The sequence below is a fragment of the Schistocerca serialis genome, chromosome 2, assembly GCF_023864345.2.
Source record: "Schistocerca serialis cubense isolate TAMUIC-IGC-003099 chromosome 2, iqSchSeri2.2, whole genome shotgun sequence".
Taxonomy (NCBI): Eukaryota; Metazoa; Arthropoda; class Insecta; order Orthoptera; family Acrididae; genus Schistocerca; species Schistocerca serialis.
In genome coordinates this window covers 967,162,135-967,184,081 of record NC_064639.1, presented here as the reverse complement: position 1 = coordinate 967,184,081, position 21,947 = coordinate 967,162,135, and the positions used below count along the sequence as shown (strand labels likewise).

The 21,947-nt window shown below is 38.6% G+C and overlaps 1 protein-coding gene across 1 annotated transcript in view; it reads right to left on the bottom strand.

Moving 5' to 3' along the window:
• LOC126456553 (TGF-beta-activated kinase 1 and MAP3K7-binding protein 3) overlaps window positions 1-21,947 on the bottom strand; it is a 422,096-nt gene that overhangs the window by 102,021 nt on the left and 298,128 nt on the right. The window contains exon 9 of the mRNA XM_050092300.1: window positions 13,452-13,511. Coding sequence (XP_049948257.1) covers window positions 13,452-13,511 — 60 coding nt within the window. The remainder of the gene's footprint in view (window positions 1-13,451; window positions 13,512-21,947) is intronic.

Genomic DNA, 21,947 nt, shown 5'->3' with positions numbered 1-21,947 from the left:
AACCCGGAAGGTGTACACGATCAAAGGCAGAGCCACGTGTGAAAGCACCCATGTGATCTACCAACTGACCTGCCTACACTGTGACGCATTCTATGTGGGAATGACCAGCAACAAACTGTCCATTCACATGAATGGACACAGGCAGACAGTGTTTGTTGGTAATGAGGATCACCCTGTGGCTAAACATGCCTTGGTGCACGGCCAGCACATCTTGGCACAGTGTTGCACCATCCGGGTTATCTGGATACTTCCCACTAACACCAACCTATCCGAACTCCGGAGATGGGAACTTGCTCTTCAATATATCCTCTCTTCCCGTTATCCACCAGGCCTCAATCTCCGCTAATTTCAAGTTGCCGCCACTCATACCTCACCTGTCATTCAACAACGTCTTTGCCTCTGCACTTCTGCCCCGACTGACATCTCTGCCCAAACTCTTTGTCTTTAAATATGTCTGCTTGTGTCTGTATATGTGTGGATGGATATGTGTGTGTGTGTGAGCGAGTGTATACCCGTCCTTTTTTCCCCCTAAGGTAAGTCTTTCCGCTCCCGGGATTGGAATGACTCCTTACCCTCTCCCTTAAAACCCACATCCTTTCGTCTTTCCCTCTCCTTCCCTCTTTCCTGATGAGGCAACATTCAACATTTTGTTGCGAAAGCTTGAATTTTGTGTGTATGTTTGTGTGTCTGTCGACCTGCCAGCACTTTCATTTGGTAAGTCACATCATCTTTGGTTTTTTTTTATATATATATATATATATATATATATATATATATATATATATATATATATATATATATATATATATATATGTGTGTGTGTGTGTGTGTATGTATATATATATAATAAAGGGAAACATTCCACGTAGGAAAAATATATCTAAAAACAAAGATGATGTGACTTACCAAATGAAAGTGCTGGCAGGTCGACAGACTCACAAACAAACACAAACATACACACAAAATTCAAGCTTTCGCAACAAACTGTTGCCTCATCAGGAAAGAGGGAAGGAGAGGGAAAGACGAAAGGATGTGGGTTTTAAGGGAGAGGGTAAGGAGTCATTCCAATCCCGGGAGCGTAAAGACTTACCTTAGAGGGGAAAAAAGGACGGGTATACACTCGCACACACACACATATCCATCCACACATATACAGACACAAGCAGACGTATTTAAAGACAAAGAGTTTGGGCAAAACTTTTTGTCTTTAAATACTTTTTGTCTTTAAATACGTCTGCTTGTGTCTGTATATGTGTGGATGGATATGTGTGTGTGTGCAAGTGTATACCCGTCCTTTTTTCCTTTTTTCCCCCCTAAGGTAAGTCTTTCCGCTCCTGGGATTGGAATGACTCCTTACCCTCTCCCTTAAAACCCACATCCTTTCGTCTTTCCCTCTCCTTCCCTCTTTCCTGATGAGGCAACAGTTTGTTGCGAAAGCTTGAATTTTGTGTGTATGTTTGTGTTTGTTTGTGTGTCTGTCGACCTGCCAGCACTTATATATATATATATATATCTTTTAAACTATCCCTAAATATTATGTTAAAAAATATCAGTTTCAAGGCAGCATTTTAAATTTTGTTCTAGGCTGAAAAAATTGTGGCATTCAGAGGTTCCACCCCCCCCCCCCCCCCCCCTCACATTTCACAAAGGCCTTTCATCGATGTTGTTTAGTGTCTTCTGGGTGCAAGTCTTTTACTTTAAAAAATACATAATACATCTTATTGGTGTCAATAGAGATCAAAAGTCAGTTTTGTAATTTGTTAGTTATTTTACTTTTTAAAAAAATCATGAAAATTGGTTCCAAAATCAAGTGACTTCCTGGCTTTGATCTATCCCCTTAAACAGCATCCATCAAAACATTACATTCATGATGGAGCTAGAAGTGAACAGATGTCTTCCTTTCTTTGATATTCTAATAAAAAAGAGGGCTGATGGTACACTAAGTCATACAGTGGACAGGAAAGAAGACCCACACAGACCTATACCTACATGCAATGGGATAGCTCATGCAAGTCATCTGTGACACAGAAAGTCTCCAGGGCGAACTACATCACCTAAGGAAGTGCACCATCAAAATGAGTATAGTAAAACCTAGATTATAAGCAGTTCAAGGAAAGAACACATGGAGCAAATAAGGAAGAAGAGGAAGGAGACACAAGGTAAATGTAGATGAGGCTGGTTTTCTTCCCTATGCAAGGCTTTTTGGTACATGTGACATTAAAACTATCTTCCAATTACCAATGAAGATCAAAGAGATAATTGGCTCTGCATGGACCCATTGCAAATTTAAATACAAGGGATATACAGTATCCCATGTGAATGTGACCACCAATACAATGCACAAAATGTTACAAAGAACACACAAGGGGTGCATGTTTGGGACACACAGTGAAATCAGCAGTGGTGGAGCACAGCCTAGATAATGAACATACTTTTGATTTTGAGAACACCATATTACTGTGCTGAGCCAGCAGTTACTGGGAAAGCATGACAGAGGGGTGTGTGTAAATAAAGATCAACAAGAACAGACCAGTGGGGATGGTTATCAACTAAATTCAGCATGGAATCCCACATTATTGACTGTATGCCGACAGCACACCTAACAATGGACAGCATATGAGGTGGATCAAGAATGCCCATGAGACATCGAAACACAGCTTCTGACCCATCACCCCCTCCTCTAGCCACATGACACTGCCACCTGCAGCTAGGTTGTGGATGCAACTGGCCTTGAAAATAAATATGGGAACATCCACAATATGACACCCATTGAAACACTATGGCATCTTGACACTGCCACCTGGCTGGAGACCCCAAGAGTTTTGCATCAGTAGTGTATTCTAGATAAGTCTACACACACAGCAATGTTATGTTCACTGTAGATAGGAAACAACTGTAACTGTTAAATTTAGGTCAAATATCACAAATAACATATCTATATCACAGTTTAGTTAATTAAAGCAGTTTCTAACAGCTGCTTCTCTGTGTTAATGTGTACATTGACTTGTTCCACTTCTCTAAAGGTTCTCCTTCACAATGGAATCTATTAAACACAAACAAATGAGCAAATTCAAGAATTCAAATCCTTTGCTAATACAACTGTCATCAATCCCAATATCTTTTTTAAATTGTTGACAACATGGAAGTCACAGGTCCTAAGACTATTTCCTATAATTAGTTACAAAAGAATAGAACTGTCAAGGAATGTATCCTTGCAGGCATTCAAAAAAGAAAAGTAGTAATAATGAAGCATATGAGCTGACACCTTGTCCCTACAACACAATGATACGTAAAAGCAATGCACTGTCACTGTTCTATCATCTATAAAATGTGATTTTATGGAACTATATTTTCAGTTCAGCTTTTTGTAAATGGTAGATATTATGAAAGCTAATAGTGAACACTGTTTACTATCTTTAAAAAATTCTTAAATAGCATGCTGAAAAATTCTACTATCAAAATCTCACAATTGACAAAAATAAAATCATATTTCCTACAGAATGATGTGAAGTTTATGAATGCTAAGGTAGATAAAACTACATTTCAATATCCTGACTTAAAATATAGTCAAACTGCAGTAAAAATCTAAATATAATCATGTTACACATTTGTTTCTCTTTGTTTATGAGGAATAACTAAGCATATAGAACAGACACAAAGGATAATCAACCAGCTTTTCTTTATTTTCTACAGTCATGCAGTGGATAACATGGGACAAGATGAATCTGTGAATATATTATTGTACAGTGTGTGGCTTTATTGCACCATATGTTGCGGCATTCTCCTCTTCCATTTCCAGATGGAGTGTGGGGAGAACATCTGCTTTTATGTGTTTGTGTGAGCTGTTGTTTGAATATTTTTATCTTCTTTCAACAGTGATATGTACAGACCACAAGCAAATTGATTGATTCCGTCCTGAAAATCAGTTCTTGGAATTAACTAAATATATCTTCATGTCATAGGAAATACATTTTCATGTTATAGATGCATTTTTCTTCAGACGATCGCCTATTTGAATTTCTAGCATTTCTATCATTCTTTTGCCAAGAAACTAGACTTTGACCATATATGCTACCCTTCTTTGTATTAAAATGAACCTTCAAATTACTCAAAACTGATGCATGTCCCATAGCTTGAGCAGTATTCCAATGCACAATCTGAGTAAGTGTCTTGCAGGCAATATCTTTTTATATACAAATTGCATCTGCACAGGATCCTATCAACAAAGCAAAGTATGACCTTTGCTTTACTTGCAGTTCAGTCATTATGTTTACTTCACTTCATATCCACACGTGATGTTTCTCCTACGAATTTGTATTACATTACTGACTCCAGTTGTGACTCATGAATTATGTTCTCAAAAGTTACAATTTGTGAACTAGACAAATTTAAATCTTTCTCTGTGTTAAGAGCTAGTTATAGCTTTGCACCAGACTGATGCTTAATCAAGATCTGTGAGCCCTTTGTAAAAATTTCCTGTCCCACAGTAACGTCCATTGGCTGGCACAATTTTCCACAGTGTTCAGAAACCACTCCACGCAAAACCTAATTTTCACCCCATCATCAGATTCATCATTCAGTTGTTAATGGCAGCTTATGAGGTGGTGTACCACATATCTGTTGGATTTCTGGTTTGCTTGAGATGGCTGGCCATGTTGAGCAAATGTGTTGTATGAAGTTTTGTCAAAAGGTGGCAATTCTCAATAATAATAATAATAATAAAACAAGATCTGGAAATAATGTTTAAAAACAACAGGAATGGATGAATTGGCTATAAAGTGGTTGGACTTTAGTGAGAAACCTCCAGATATGGCCCTTGCATTACGGGCCTACTGGTTGTTCCCAAAATTCAGTACACTACTGAAGGGATTCCATTCTGAGGGCAGAGGGCAGGTCTTTTGGAATGTGACTGCAAAGCTGCAGAGGAAATGTTCTTCCATAGATGTTTTCAGAAGTGGAAGTGTTGATGTAACCAAATCATACTTTTCCTGGATGAAAGTCAGATAGTTTTTGGACAGATCTCATGTGCAGTTACCAAATTTGTCATTTCCAAAAAGTCTGAGAGATCACTAATACCACTCATTACGTCATACAGAGTGTTAGGTCCCATTACATATTTTGAAATCAAGGGAAGAAGAAAGATTAGAGTTTAATACCCCAGTAATGATGAGGTATTAGAAACAGCACAGAAGAAAGGATTCAATGAGCATGAGGAAGGAAATAAGCCACTTCCTTTTCAACAACGTTCTTACATTTACTTTAATCATTTTAGGAAAACTACTGAAAATTTAAACTAGAATGATCTGATGGGGAAGATAATGGAATGTAGTCGAATTAAATTGGGCGATGCTGAGGGAATTAGATTAGGAAATGAGACACTTAAAGTAGTAAAGGAGTTTTGCTATTTGGGGAGTAAAATAACTGATGAAGGTGGAAGTAGAGAGGATATAAAATGTAGACTGGCAATGGCAAGGAAAGTGTTTCTGAAGTAGAGAAATTTGTTAACACTGAGTATAGATTTAAGTGTCAGGAAGTCATTTCTGAAAGTATTTGTATGGAGTGTAGCCATGTATGGAAGTGAAACATGGACAATAAATAGACAAGAAGAGAATAGAAGCTTTCGAAATGTGGTGCTACGGAAGAATGCTGAATATTAGATGGGTAGATCACATAACTAATGAGGAAGTATTGAATAGAATTGAGGAGAAGAGAAATTTGTGGCACAACTTGACTAGGAGAAGGGATCGCTTGGTAGGACATATTCTGAGGCATCAAGGGATCACCAATTTAGTATTGGAGGGCAGTGTGGAGGGTAAAAATCATAGAGGGAGACCAAGAGATGAATACAGTAAACAGATTCACAAGGATGTAGGTTGCAGTAGGTACTGGGAGATGAAGAAGCTTGCACAGGTTAGATTGGCATGGAGAGCATCAAGCCAGTATCTGGACTGGCTCTGAGCACTATGGGACTTAACATCTGAGGTCATCAGCCCCTAGAACTTAGAACTACTTAAATCTAACTAACCTAAGGACATCACACACATCCATGCCAGAGGCAGGATTCGCACCTACAACTGTAGCAGTCGCGTGGTTCCAGACTGAAGCGCCTAGAACTGCTCGGCCACTGCAGCCGGCGGTCTCAAGACTGAAGACTGCAACAATAACAATGATCAGATGGGATTTGAAATTCATTCCTCCTGAATATGATACCACACATACACTGAGACCTTCTAATGGAGGCCAGATGGCATCATTTTGAATAGGTATTCATGTCTGAAAACTGTGGTTACAGGAATAGCGGAACGGAAACAATGCAGAGGCTATCTAACTCAGTTATTGGTGATGTAACATGGTGCAGTTATGATGAAATTAAGGCGACCCATTGGTGCTAAATGACAAGACTGGAGAACTGCACCAAACCAACATCAAGGTTGATGGCCACAACAACTTGTGTGGAAACATGCAGTTTCTATGCTATAGGAACAAAAATGTAAAATAATATATCCAGCAGTATCTGCTGAGTGACTGAGCAATAATAATTCTATATGACCTTGATAATTGTTGCATTTGAGACAAAGTATACAATATGTATATGTTAACTAAGTAGCTTTTAGAGTGATCAATAAACTGAAAATATTTCTAATATGGATAGAGAAAGTCTGCTCACCAAGAGGAAGTAGGTGTAAAACTCTAGAAAAGACAGAACATTGCTTACTTTTGGAGAATGGGTTTAAAAAAAAGACTGGTTGGTTTAAGTGTACAGAAGAAGTCACCCAGGGCCTCAGGTCAAAGGAGACTTACCAAACAGGATGAGAAATAAAAATGGACTGTGGGTACTGAAGAAGATTTCCTGAAATTGTAGTTTGTATTGAGATTCTTTCTATCTAGTATTCTTCTCTCAAAATTTACAGTAGGTTTTATGAACATCCCCCCCCCCCCCCCCAATACACACACACACACACACACACACACACACACACACACACACACACACACACATATATATATATATATATATATATATATATATATATATATATATATATATCCAAACCAAATCACCCTATTTAGACACTACACTTCTCTGAATGAACCCACAGCCTTGCCTTGTGGTTCTCATTCCTGTGTAGTGTAGCTCGCCCGGCCAGCCAGCTGAATGACAGTATCTTCTGCAACCCTGGCTGACCAAAAAGTTGAAGCATCCAGATGGGGAGAAGGGAACAAAATGAAACATGAGACTTCCTGGCAGATTAAAACTGTGTACCAGACTGGAGGTCAAATCTCGAACCTTTGCCTTTCCTGAGCATATGCTCTACTGTCTGTGCTATAAGCCATGACTTTCAGCCTGACCTCAAAGCTCGACTTCCACAGTACCTCATCTCCTACTTTCCAAACTTTGCAGAAGTCCTCCTGCAGACCTTTTGGGACTAGTACTCCTGGAAGAAAGCATAAAGCAAAGATGTGGCTCAGCTGCAGCCTGAGGAAATGTTTCCAGAATGAATTTTCACTCTGCAGTGGTGTGTGTGCCGATTCGATTCCCAGTGCGCTACACAATTTTAAACTGTCAGCATGTTTCAAATCAGTGCACAGTTCACTGCAGACTAAAACTTCATTCTGTAAATGAAACTTTACAGGTTGAGATGGTATTTGATGTTATTTCAGCAGTTACAAAGTTGAGTCAAATTTACAAAGAATTTGGTAGTATGAGTACCTTTATCATTATGATGTTGGCCTGTTCACAAGCAATGATTTGGTTGAGAAGGGTGTTGTAAAGCCACTGCATCCTCTCCTGAGACAAGCTGTCCCACGACTGTTGTAACTCATCCCTGACATCCTATGTACTAGCACTGGGCTGGAGTTGATGTCTGAGCTGGTCCCAAACATGTTCTATTGTGAATAAATCTGGGGATCTTTGCCATGTGTAGTGGAGCATTGCACTGTTGAAAAATGCCATGTCACTGTCACATGAGAGGTAATGCGTGAGGGGGCAGGATGTCTGCAGCATACCACTGTGCCATCAGTGTTCCCTCAGTCACTACCAGCTGTCACCTGAAGTCATACCTCATGGCTCTCTCCATCATGATGCCAGGATTAACACTACTGTGCCTAATCAAAAGTTTGGAAGAATGAGACTTCTCCTCAGGTTGCTGCCATACTCATCAACGATGGACCTCTGAGACTCATTGCTCAACACAATGCCATGCTATCCATGAGCAGTCCATGCTTCCCAGTCATTGCAACACTCCAAACACAGCTATTTCTGTTGTGGTATTAGCAGCCTATGCACGCAATGGTAACTCTCTAATGTGGCTGTTGCCAGTCCCTGAGAAATAGTGCAGATGCAGGGAGTCCATTACTTGTTCTTGGATGGTATGTGCAGATGTGAAGGTGTTATGTCATGCTTGGTGCATGATATGGCAGTCCTTCCTTGTGATGGTCAGGTGTGATCGACCAGAACTCTGAAGATGAGTATACCTGCTCTCACATTCCCAAGAAGTCGAATGTTGTGACATTGCCACATCCAAATGTCCCACAAAACTGGATTTTGCACCAGTTTACCAAATGGAGTCCAACAATGAGTTCCCTTTCAGGCTATGTTAGATGCTGATAATCCTGACTCCTGTGAGAAAGCAGCACATCCCTATCCTTCAAGATGACCATTTGATCTGATCTGATCTGTACACACTGCTTATATTTCCTACCAGGCCTGGTAACAAAACTAAACACAAACACCACTAATGCTCTCTGGAGACCACACTATTTATCATAGACAACTGCAACTCTAAATCATTTACATACCCGGCAATGGTGTGTACATGTATGAAGTTACATTGACATCCCAACATATCTTCTGGATGCTTCACTTTTTTGTCTGGCAGTGTATTTTGATTGTGTATGCAAATAATGAATGGCTCATTAGAGATGCCTGTTTGTTTACTTCTCAAACTCTATGTAGCTTACTGACCTGTTTTGTTATTATTATTAATTTATTATCTACAGTGTGAACAGTGACAATAAATACGTCCCGTTTGAAAATTTTTATCCATTTGCAAGCACAAATTTAGATGGAAGATATTATGGGTAAGTTTCACAAAACCCTTTTGGAACAAATGGAACATCATTTCAGAAGTAAGTTTGTTATCTAGATTAGGAAGCTTAAACACCCCAACCTCAGCCATAAGCCCCAGTCCTGTCACTTGCAAGATCTATTCCATCAGAATGATAGCCATCTTAAAACAAAGCAAGGTGAAAGGAGTAACTGCACTTGTTTTAATTCTACTCCAAATATAGTCCCCTACTACCTTTTTCTTTTATACCCTTTTTTTTATACTTAATCCATATTCCATGCACATAAAAAATCTCCAGATTCGTTCCCAAGTTGCATTTTTCTGACGCTTATTACTTGGTGTATTATTCACATTCTGACAATAATGATAGTATGAGTACATTGAACAGAAATATTTTCCTTAAAGAAATATTCAAAATTTACAATTCATGTAAACCACATACACTTTGAAATTCAGCCTCATAAATAATAGTTTGTTTTAGGATTGACATCTGTTATTTAAAAGTCTTCTTTTTAAAAAAACATCTTGCCTTCTCCGAAAATTGTGCAACTCAAAGGTATTCCTATTAACCCTTTGAGTACTAGTGTTTTCTGCCCAAAACCACTCTTTTATTATTGTTGTTAAGTTTCATAAGGAACTACCAATGCTATTACAACATGAGGTACTTCTACAAATGTAAAGCATTGAACCAATCACTCACAGTGTTCAAAGTAACAGTCAGCATGGAGATGGTGTTATGAAATTCTGAAGAGGTTGTCACACACGTTTTTTTTTTTTTTTTTTTTTTTTGTGATCATACTGAGAAGGTCATTAACAGTACTAGTAGGTATATATAAAGTTATTGTAACATGAATTTATGTTTGTACTACTGCTTTTACAAGTGGTTTCAAAATGAAACCAGTGCAGCAGAATGTACTTTTGGCATAAATTTATTTTAATCTATTTTTCTTCGTTATCTAGGACTACAATTTGTTTTCGGCATTATGCGTTCACCAAAGTTTTGAGATGTGGTATAGTGTGTACAAAAAAATGTGGAATTGCTTTAAAATATATCTCATGAAATGATGGGTGGTTAGAAATTGTATGAACCAGGATTATTTATTATGGGATTATTTTATTATGGGATATGTAATAACTTTGTACATATCATTTTGCAAAACTCTTTCTTTAAATAGACATTGTGAATAATGCCACAGGCAGACTGTAATGTTTGTACAGTCCACGAACAGCTTCCATTAAGTAATGTTCATAGAGTCAATAATACATAATATCTAACAATGGAAACTCCAGGTAGGAATAACAATAATGTATGAAAAGATAAATCGATACTTACTGTAAAGAAGACACATTAACTTGCAGACGGGCCCAATTAAAAGACACTTACATAAAGCTTTTGGTCGCAGCCTTTGTCAGCAAAAGAGAAACACACACCATTCATTCACACAAGCAAGCACACCTCATGCACACATCACTGCCAACTCTGGCAGCACGGGCTGGAATGCATTCCAGCATTCTGGCCCGAGCTGCTGTTGTTGGCAGTCGTGTGCTTGAGGTGTGCTTGCTTGTATATATGAATGGTGTGTGTTTCACTTTAGGTGATGAAGGCTATACGCGAAAGCTTCTTGTGTCTTTTAATTGTGTCTGTCTGCAACTTAACGTGTCTTCTTTACAGTAAACAGCAATCTATCTTTTCCTACCATTTTGATACATAATTTTATAAATTTTTATAATTTTATAAATTTCCATGAAAGTCACCATTGTGTAAAAAGTCAATCTGTTTTAATTAATTAATGAGCACAGTTTAGTTGAAGTCAGTGCTATGTTCAGGCAATTGTGTAAAGATTTAACTGAACTTTTTGGAGTACCCACCATTAGAAGTAAACGTCTGTTTAATTTAGACTCCTTAATGTCTATGTAGCTTATTGTTACAATTATGAAGTTTATTATATACATTGTGAACAGCTATAATTAATATGTCCCATACGAAAACTAACTTTGATTGGAAAATAAATAAAAAAAAGCCTTTTTAAAAACTACTAAAATGAAATTGTCTAAAGGACACTGAGAAAAACAGGACTTCTGAAGCATCAATCAGGTCATTAAACTTACAGCCTCTGAAACAACTCACGTCAGCTATCCAACTATGTGCAACTGGTATGACAACTATCACATTGCCAATAAGGATGCCGAAAAATAAACGCGGACTGTAGACTGCTAACATTCAGTATCCTATTGATCTGCTACATTATATTTGTAGTTCTGGCACCTTTTATATGACAAAGCTATCTGGACTCAGCCTCATGATACCAGATCCTCACAGGTTCATAGATGGTAACTTGCTCATCAACAAGTGATTAGCCGGCCGAAGTGGCCGTGCGGTTAAAGGCGCTGCAGTCTGGAACCGCAAGACCGCTACGGTCGCAGGTTCGAATCCTGCCTCGGGCATGGATGTTTGTGATGTCCTTAGGTTAGTTAGGTTTAACTAGTTCTAAGTTCTAGGGGACTAATGACCTCAGCAGTTGAGTCCCATAGTGCTCAGAGCCATTTGAACCATTTTTTGAACAAGTGATTAGTTCTTGCCAACAGACAATAATTTTTCCAATTTTCTTCTATTATCAATTTATTTATTTATTTCTCCGGTTCTGTTTTCCCTGCACTTAAGCCCTCCATCTTTAAAGCTCATATATTAAGGATTCAGACTCATTTATGAGTTACCTATCACTTTCTTTGATAATTCCAGGTTTAAAATCATGGCACTTGCCAATGATCTGTTTTTCTCTCTGGTCCTACCATATAGGTCCCCCTTCATGTGGACTCCTGGCTCACTTTTCCTGCACCCTCAAGCATTACCAGCCCTTTTCCATCAAAACCTTCATCTTCTGTCAGAAGAAGGAGACACTTGTCATGAAAGCTAACAACTTTATGTTTTTCTGCATCCTTCCATCTGCCACCACTTGATAAGCAAATTTTCTCCAATGATATTGCAAATACCAGGCATGGTTACAATGCTAAAGGTAGCCTTAGTTGTGGACTGTCAATGGCAGCAAAGATGCTTTGTGTGTAATATGACATGTAGAATTACAGATTTTATTTGACTTCTAATATCAGGTGTGTTATCACATTACATACTAAGTTCCTGTTAAAATAAACATTAGCCATTAATGTACCTTTGGAGGAATGGAATACATTTTGTTACAGATTTGCACCCACAGCACAAATAAAATGCATTTCTGCACATTTGTTCCTATTCAAAATTATACCAACTTATTCCACACTACAAGAACTCCAAGTGAGTAATGAGAATTTAGAAACAAGCTATCTTACACGAACCTTCAATAGAATTCTGTAAGTACAAGAGGGAGCACTGCCAGATTGAAGCTTTAAGCTGAATTGTGAGTGTACTGCATACCTCAGTTGGTAAGGAAATCTCTTGCATAAGGTATATGTCAAAGATTATAGTTCTGTTCTGCTACAGAGTTTTAATCTGCCAGAAATCTTCGTGAATAGATAGAGGTACTCAAAGTACCCTCCACCACACACCATCAGGTGGCTTGCGGAGTATGGATGTAGATGTAGAATAGTTGTACCAGTATCACACTTCCACAGAACTATCAAAAAATATATCTGCCTCTGTGAATGGTTCTCTGTTCTCTGTTCACATCAATGTTCTGTATTCTACCTCTCAATAAGTCTTGAATCCATCTGCAAACATCAGTCACACCATAGAAATTTGTATTCTTTGGAAGGTGTAACTGTAATACAGAATCAGATGATTCTCAAAAATCTGCAAATACCAAATTGTTCCTATCAAGTGCTGTGTTATTGTAGTAGTGAATAAGAGTATTTATAATGTTGTCCTTGAGTTTCAATATAATTAGCATTCCTTAGTTTTTATTTGCATTGGTTCAATGAAATCTCTACATTACTGTTACATAGTGTCCTAGTGATTGGGTTAGTTTGTTTTACAATAAAATGTCACAGAAAATATAATTTTTTTTAAATTTCAAGGATGTGTGTTAAAGTTTGCAACAGAATTAATGTTTCCACCACAACAGAATTAATGTTTCCACCACACAGTGCATATAAATGTTACTGTCAGCATGATGGAGGAGACAAAAGTATAATAAGATTTTGTGGGTAACAACTTGCCGCACTAACCACATGATTTATAACCATATTATTTTGTCTATGGTATCAGTGCATTGTGAGTATCCTATAAAGAAGTTAATTGTTTGTGATATTATTGGTTTAATTCAAAATGTGTAAGTATGGCATTAATATGACATGCCAAAAAGGTGTCAGAATGGGAAATGGAATGATGATGTTTAGCATTCTTTAAATGATAAAACAAGGATGCACTCTGGGGAACAACAGCTGACTTACTTCTTATAGGAAAATTGTGATGATGAGTCACGTGGATATGAATATCTTGCGTTTCCCCACCTGGTAAAGAAAAAAAAGTGCATCAATGAAGAAATTCTAACAAATTAATCTCTATTTGTGTACATTGAGCTGCAAAGGAAATGTTTTTTAGACCAGTATTTTGCAATTGGAATCAGAAACAAGAACTTCTGTTTCAGTCCTCAATATGAACCTATGAATGACTATATTCAAAAAGACAGGCAGCATTGTTCACTCAAGAGTAATGCTAACATGAATACTTATGATGTTCTGAAATAATTCAAGAAAATGAATTGTAGTTTTTGGTAATAGACTAAGAATAGGGTGAGAAATGTAGCATGTGACTGTTATTAATAACAGAATATGTTGAGATGTGACATGATATCCCAAGCAGTGTAATATTGACTTATACCACATACTTTTAAGTAAGAGTTTAGCAATGTTCTTCATGTGATAATGAGAGTAGATTTGTTGACCTGGCACAATTTTTCTCTCATTGATTTGAAGTGAACCTCACATTACAACTCACTGAATTTCATTAAGTAATAATTGGTGCTGCATCACTGGCCAAAGCTAGATTACAATTTGTTGCAAGTGAAAAATGTGTTTCTTTAGTTTAAAAAAAATACTTGAAAATACACCCCTGGAAATTGAAATAAGAACACCGTGAATTCATTGTCCCAGGAAGGGGAAACTTTATTGACACATTCCTGGTGTCAGATACATCACATGATCACACTGACAGAACCACAGGCACATAGACATGGGCAACAGAGCATGCACAATGTCGGCACTAGTACAGTGTATATCCACCTTTCGCAGCAATGCAGGCTGCTATTCACCCATGGAGACAATTGTAGAGATGCTGGATGTAGTCCTGTGGAACGGCTTGCCATGCCATTTCCACCTGGCGCCTCAGTTGGACCAGCGTTCGAGCTGGACGTGCAGACCACGTGAGACGACGCTTCATCCAGTCCCAAACATGCTCAATGGGGGACAGATCCGGAGATCTTGCTGGCCAGGGTAGTTGACTTACACCTTCTAGAGCACGTTGGGTGGCACGGGATACATGCGGACGTGCATTGTCCTGTTGGAACAGCAAGTTCCCTTGCCGGTCTAGGAATGGTAGAACGATGGGTTCGATGACGGTTTGGATGTACCGTGCACTATTCAGTGTTCCCTCGACGATCACCAGTGGTGTACGGCCAGTGTAGGAGATCGCTCCCCACACCATGATGCCGGGTGTTGGCCCTGTGTGCCTCGGTCGTATGCAGTCCTGATTGTGGCGCTCACCTGCACGGCGCCAAACACGCATACGACCATCATTGGCACCAAGGCAGAAGCGACTCTCATCGCTGAAGACGACACGTCTCCATTCGTCCCTCCATTCACGCCTGTCGCGACACCACTGGAGGCGGGCTGCACGATGTTGGGGCGTGAGCGGAAGACGGCCTAACGGTGTGCGGGACCGTAGCCCAGCTTCATGGAGACGGTTGCGAATGGTCCTCGCCGATACCCCAGGAGCAACAGTGTCCCTAATTTGCTGGGAAGTGGCGGTGCGGTCCCCTACGGCACTGCGTAGGATCCTACGGTCTTGGCGTGCATCCGTGCGTCGCTGCGGTCCGGTCCCAGGTCGAAGGGCACGTGCACCTTCCGCCGACCACTGGCGACAACATCGATGTACTGTGGAGACCTCACGCCCCACGTGTTGAGCAATTCGGCGGTACGTCTACCCGGCCTCCCGCATGCCCACTATACGCCCTCGCTCAAAGTCCGTCAACTGCACATACAGTTCACGTCCACACTGTCGCGGCATGCTAACAGTGTTAAAGACTGCGATGGAGCTCCGTATGCCACGGCAAACTGGCTGACACTGACGGCGGCGGTGCACAAATGCTGCGCAGCTAGCGCCATTCGACGGCCAACACCGCGGTTCCTGGTGTGTCCGCTGTGCCGTGCGTGTGATCATTGCTTGTACAGCCCTCTCGCAGTGTCCGGAGCAAGTATGGTGGGTCTGACACACCGGTGTCAATGTGTTCTTTTTTCCATTTCCAGGAGTGTATTACTTTGATCTAGTTCTGCATGACATGTGAATATTATACAGACTAACTATACAGCAAAGGAGTCAGTCATTTACATACTTTTTACATAAAAACATCAGTTTGTTATCCTGAAACCTTCATTAACTGCTGAAAATGTCCTAATTAGCCAGAACACTCTAGAAATTATTACTTACCTCTATAATATACAATTAATTTCATATTTCTCTAATAAGACAGCACAATCTAATATGAAATTTTTCCAGGTATATTCATCTCATAACACATATTTACTAAACATATGATTAGAGTACAGGATACATGCAGACATGTATTACACGACTTCATATAAAGGTACAGCTATTGAAAGGTATCAGTATTTTTATATTTTTTACTGACCACTCAATACGTTTAACGATGAACTACATTCTGATCAATGATCAGTGCATTCTTTATTAACTTTTCCACTGAGTAGTGTAGCATGATGGTATACAGAACTTTTTAGTGTTTGTCACCTGATCTACCACAAAACTTAAGGCATTGCCTCTTTAAGGAAAGAACATTGGAATTTAACTTCCTGTTGACAGAATATTCATTTGAAGTGAAGTGATTCCTTATTTGGACAAGGATGAGGGAACAAAACTGACCATAATCTACACAAAAAAAAAGATTTCTGGCATTTAGAGATATTGTGGTCATCCATAATCTGTATAGAAAGTTTGAAAAAAAAAAAGGTGGGGGTATTTCTCTTGTATCACACCACCACACTGGTGCATAAAACAACTTCTCATCCCATCTAAAGATTTTCTTAAATCATATTCTTATCTGTGGTTAGATGATTTACGTACCAATAACTGAGCTGTAAAGCATATCCATGTGCACGTACAAATTCTGATCATTACATAGTAGTTATGAATAGCAGGCTAAAATTCATAAGAATAAAAGAGAAGAAAGGAGACCGGACCAAAGATGCAGTTCAGTACTGACAAATAAAGAAATAATTCGAGAAGGTAAAAATTCACTGAGTCAGTGGTTAATGGGCTAAGTGAAAGTACCGATGGTTCTTCTGCAGATGGAATAGAATAAAGAAGAAAATAACCAATAGGCACAACAAAGACATGGATGTAAAAATCATGCAAACTCATAATATCTCTAGCTTACTGTTGAAAGATGAAAGTGTAAGAATGCTGAAGATGTAAAATGCCAACATACAAAATCACAATGAATGAGAATGACTGGTAAATAAGTTTTAAAAAATGTAGGACCATAGGAAGCGTTTATTTGGGTGCGGAAAGATTAAACACAATTTCAGCAAAGCAAAATGTAAGGGTCTAACCTGTTATGATAATGTTCTCTTGGATATTGAAACAGAGCAGACAGATGACAGCAGTACATCAAAAATCAGTATTATAGAGTTGTCCCACATGTGATAAAAGAAGGGGAGGCCGAAGTGAGCACAATAGATGATCCAGTACCGTGGGCTGAGCTCAGAAAACTCAAAAAAATCGAATAGATACCTTCAGATTTATTAAAATCACTGGGAGGTTCAGAAACTAAAATGTTATTTTATTTATGAAACAACAGACATGCAAAAGAGAAGAGGCACATGTGATTTTGATTGAAATATCACAGCTGTAAACTGTTATCCAGAATAATAAAGAAAACAATAGAAAGAAAAGTTGGACATGCACAGGAAAATGATTAGGTCAACAAACTAATTTGGATACTCAATTTTGTTATGGGAGATTATTAATATTATTAATTATTAATAAAAAATATTGATAACAATGGGACATCTTCATAGTGTTTTATGATCCTGAGAAAGCCTTTCATGTGGTAAAGTGGAGTAAGATGTTAAAAATGCTGAAAATTAGGTGGATGAAGTACCAAAAAATTACTCAAAATTTCTGATATTTGTTTTATGGGCATATGCCAGTGGTCCAAGGCATAATTCTCTGCCTAATGTTTTGTCCCAGTGCTGGAGACATCATCAGAGACTTTAATGACCACAAAGCAGTTACCATCTCAAACATGTTCAGCAAACCACACTGTTTATGTGTCCACACAACAGTCAGTTTTCTGAGCTTGTTTGAATCTGTAATTGCTTTCTGAGTCATTAAAGCCTCTGATGATATCTCCAGTGGAAGATGAAAAGTTAGGCAGATAATTAAGCCTTGGACCATGTCATTATGCCCATAAAAAAACATCCGCAATAATGCAAGTACTGGCTGTGAACAAAAAATTGACAAGACAGGATGGTGGAAGAAATGTGGTAGTATGTTACAATGCTGAAAATGAAGTGGACAGATAAAGTATAAAATGAAGAGACACTGAATCAAGCAGTCAGCAAAGGAAGTCTATGGAAAGCACTTATCTTACTAGCAGAAACAAACAGGTTTCTAGAGCATTTGTTGAGGCACCAGAAGAAGAAAACTGTTAAGGTCACAAAATGGCAGTCCACAAGACTGATGCACCTTTGAATTGTTCAGTACTTTAATGAAAACCACTTACACGTAAACATCAGTAATACATTCCCTCAAAATCCATCGAGGATAGTGGAACAGCAACCAGACATGAAGTACACGAATAACGAAAATTGTAATTCAAATGTTATTTACTCAAAACATGCTACCACTTTCGAAGGAAAAAGCATAATCTTCAGGCCTCTGTATATGAAAACATACATAGTACAGTAGTAACTTGTACATTATTACATACTCCAGCAATACAATATAGCCAAGGGAATCCCATACATTCAATTAATTACACCAGTAAAGCAACAGAAGTCACATACATCCCTAATCGAAACTCTAACAAATACGGCATGGACCAATAATATAATGAAACAACCCAATAACACAGAAGCAAATGGCTGGAGTAAACAAATGCAACAGAACCGTAATGGACAAACGTTCATTGGATAATGCAAACTCACTGAAATAATAAGAGTATATGTGATATTATAGTGATGGACAAAAATTGCAATACCAGGCAGGAGTTTGCAACATAAACAAAAGTTGATACACATGTTACTATATCTGAAAGATGATGTATATTCAAATTTTGTGCCAGTTGCACAAGAATGGCACTAGTAGCACCACTATGAGGATGCAAATCAGGTTTGTTTTAAATACGCACTGTAACGGTTGTGAACATTAATCACCTTTGAGACTGGATGTGATGAGTTGATGTCAGTCAAGAATGACTTTAAGGTGACAAAGATGCCATTATCAACACCTCACTGAGTTTGAACGAGGTCATGTAACAGGGCTATAAGAGGCTGGATGTTCTTTCTGTGATAATGCAGAAAGACTTCGCAGGAATCTAGCCATTGCACATGATTGCTGGCAGCGGTGGTTAAGAGAATGTATGTCGCAAGAAGATCTGGCTCTGGATGGCCACATGGCACTACCAAGAGAGAAGGCCATCGTGTTTGGCATATGGCTCTGGCACATCGCACTGCATCTACAGCAGCAATTTGAGCAGAGGGAACCTTAGGGACACAATGAATTGTTACAGATTGGTTACTTCAAGAACAGCTTTGAGCCAGACGCCCTGTAGCATGCATTCTGCTGACCCCAAACCACTGCCATTTGGGACTTCAGTGGTTTCTAGCAAGAGCTCATTGGAGGGCAGAATGAAGGTCTGCTGCATTTTCTGATGATAACTGGTTCTGCCACTTGGTGCCAGTGAAGGCCTTTTGTTGGTTAGGAGGTGGCCAGTGAGAGCCTGTAATCAACCTGTCTGTGGCCTAGGCATACTGAACCTACAGCTGGAGTTAAGGTTTTGGAGTGCAATTTTATATGACAGCAGGAGCACCCTGACTGTGTATGTTAATCTGGTGATTCAAACTTTTGTGATGCCTTTCATGAACAGCACTGTTGGGGTTGTTATCAACATAGTAACAATCACCCACATACCACTTTTGTAACCCAAAATGCTCTACAGAGTTTCGACATGTTGCCTAGGTCTGCTCAATCACCAGATCTGTCCCCAGTAGAGCAGATATCAGACACCACCGGGTGAAAACTCCAGTGTCACTATCAAACAGCATTAAGCGTCCCTGTATTGACCGACCAAGCGCAAAGTTTTCCTGCTTGTATTTAACATTCTGGCAGTTATTAACATACCAGCAGTTCACATTTGCTGTGGGTTATCTGGCACTTACATTAACCTGTGATATTGCAATGCTAATCACTTAAATATATTACCTAGACAAATATAGTCCCAAAATTTCATTACTCCATATTAATTATTTTTTGGTGTTGTGATTTTTTTCTGTCAGTGTATTTCGGTGAGTTTGTGTTATTCAATGAATGTTTGTTCATTAGGTTTTTGTTTCATTTGTTTACTCCAGCTGTTTGGCTTTATGTTATTACGTTGTTTTGAATTATTATTGGTACACCCTATGTTCAAAGGTGTTCCGATTAGTGACAGACATGACTTCAGTTGCTTGGTGGTGTAATACATTGTATGTGTGGGCTCCCCTTGGGTACATTAAATTGATGGAGTATGCAATTACTGTAAAATAGCTAAGCAATATAAATTAGATGTTGGGTTTTGTTTTTTCAGGTACCGATAGTATATCTTTATTTTGCAGTTTTATGTTATGATTTATCCCCATTTTAATCACCAGCTGTGATTTTTGTTGTAAGTACTCTCATTGTACTTTATTATCATGCTATGTATGTTTCCATACACTAGGGTCTGAAGATGCCAATTTTTCGCAGACTGGTAACACGTTTTGAATAAATGAAATCAGAATGACAATACAACAGTTGGTTTCAACTTTCATTATTCAAAAACTTAAGCAATACATGTTTCATGGAGGGCATAACAATAGACTCATGATGAAATGTTGATTCTACAAAAAGAGGGTATAAGAATCATCTGTGGAGCTAAATATATGGAACTGTGTCATGGCCTGTGTCCAAAAACTGGTGTGCTGACCATAATACACACGTATATTCTAAAAGTTGTTGCTTGTTAAAAGCGTGCACACCATCATATTTTCATCAGTGCAATACTAGAAATAAAGAAAAAAAATTCATAGGCAGCCAATGAACAGCCCTCTATGGAAAGGGTCCACAAAATGCACGAATGAAATTAGCCAACGCACTGCCCAGTATAATTAAGTTTTATTCTATGGCCAATTTTGGTGTTATTTTCTGACAATTTTTGGGTTTTTTCTGCCAAATTTTGTATTAGTTTCTGACAGTTTATTTGTGAAGCACCACTCATTCCTTCTTTTTGTTTAGGTTATTACTTCTTCATGACACGTTGAAAATTAAATAAAACTTCAAAGTTCACTTCTGAGACATAATGCCACCCCACCCACCAACGCTTCACTCTAGGGTGAAAATAGCCATCCAGGAAATAAAACTGAACACACAACACAAACTGCCTTCAGTGCAACATCAGACATTTAGAATATCCACATATCCTGCTGGCATTGAAAGTTGCTTTTTCACTAAATTATGAAAATATTTGTATACCTTCAGGATATCATAAGCATTCCAGATTTGCTATTCTAGGACGTTTAACAGACTCTTTGCCACATCAGCATTAATAAAGCTCATTATCATCCCATGGTTGAAAGAAGATTTGTCAATATAGGTTACATGGGTCTATGGCCACAAATATTGTTAGTCTACATTGAAGGTGCAACCCAGCACTTATCAATGTTTCTTTCACCTCTGTATGAAGTATCTGTCCCTTAATGTTTTTCTGAAGCTTGTTAGTTTAGTCACTAAATACTTATTTTCCCACAAAAATGAAGTAATCTTCACTTTTAACTTGGAATACAGGTAACGGTTCTACTGAGAAATGTCAGATTTCCTGATATTTTTGTACATCAAACTGTACCACAAAGGATGTGGAGGTCTTAAAAGCAGTGAATCACTAAACTGCACATTCTTTTGTAGTATGTAAATATAAATACAAAAATCACCAAACACAAATCGACATGGCACCCACTCCATTTGCTTCTACCAGCCATACAGAGCATCGGACAAGTGATGTGATGCAAACTTGTTTCTGGTGGTACAACAGAACAATTGGAGTGTTTATTTCACTGTTTGTTAAATTATTATTTTTACTATTTTGTGAATGGGGTTTGTGGTGACAGTGTGCTGTTGAGTAGGCCAGGGCATAGGCTAACTTTAAATGGCTTCAGAAGCCATGCTGATTTACATGCTTTTTTATATTTATACCAGCTACAAAAATATGTAGGTTACAGAATGATTTTTTAATTTTGCTGCAGAGTCTGTGCTGATACAAATCTTCCTGACAGATTAAAACTGTGTGCCAGACCGAGACTCAAACTTGGGCAGGTGCTCTACCAAATAAGCTACCCAAGCATGACTCTCGACCTGTACTCACAGCTTTACTTCTGCCAGTGCCTTAAACAACTACCTACTAAACTGCCTACCTTCCATAT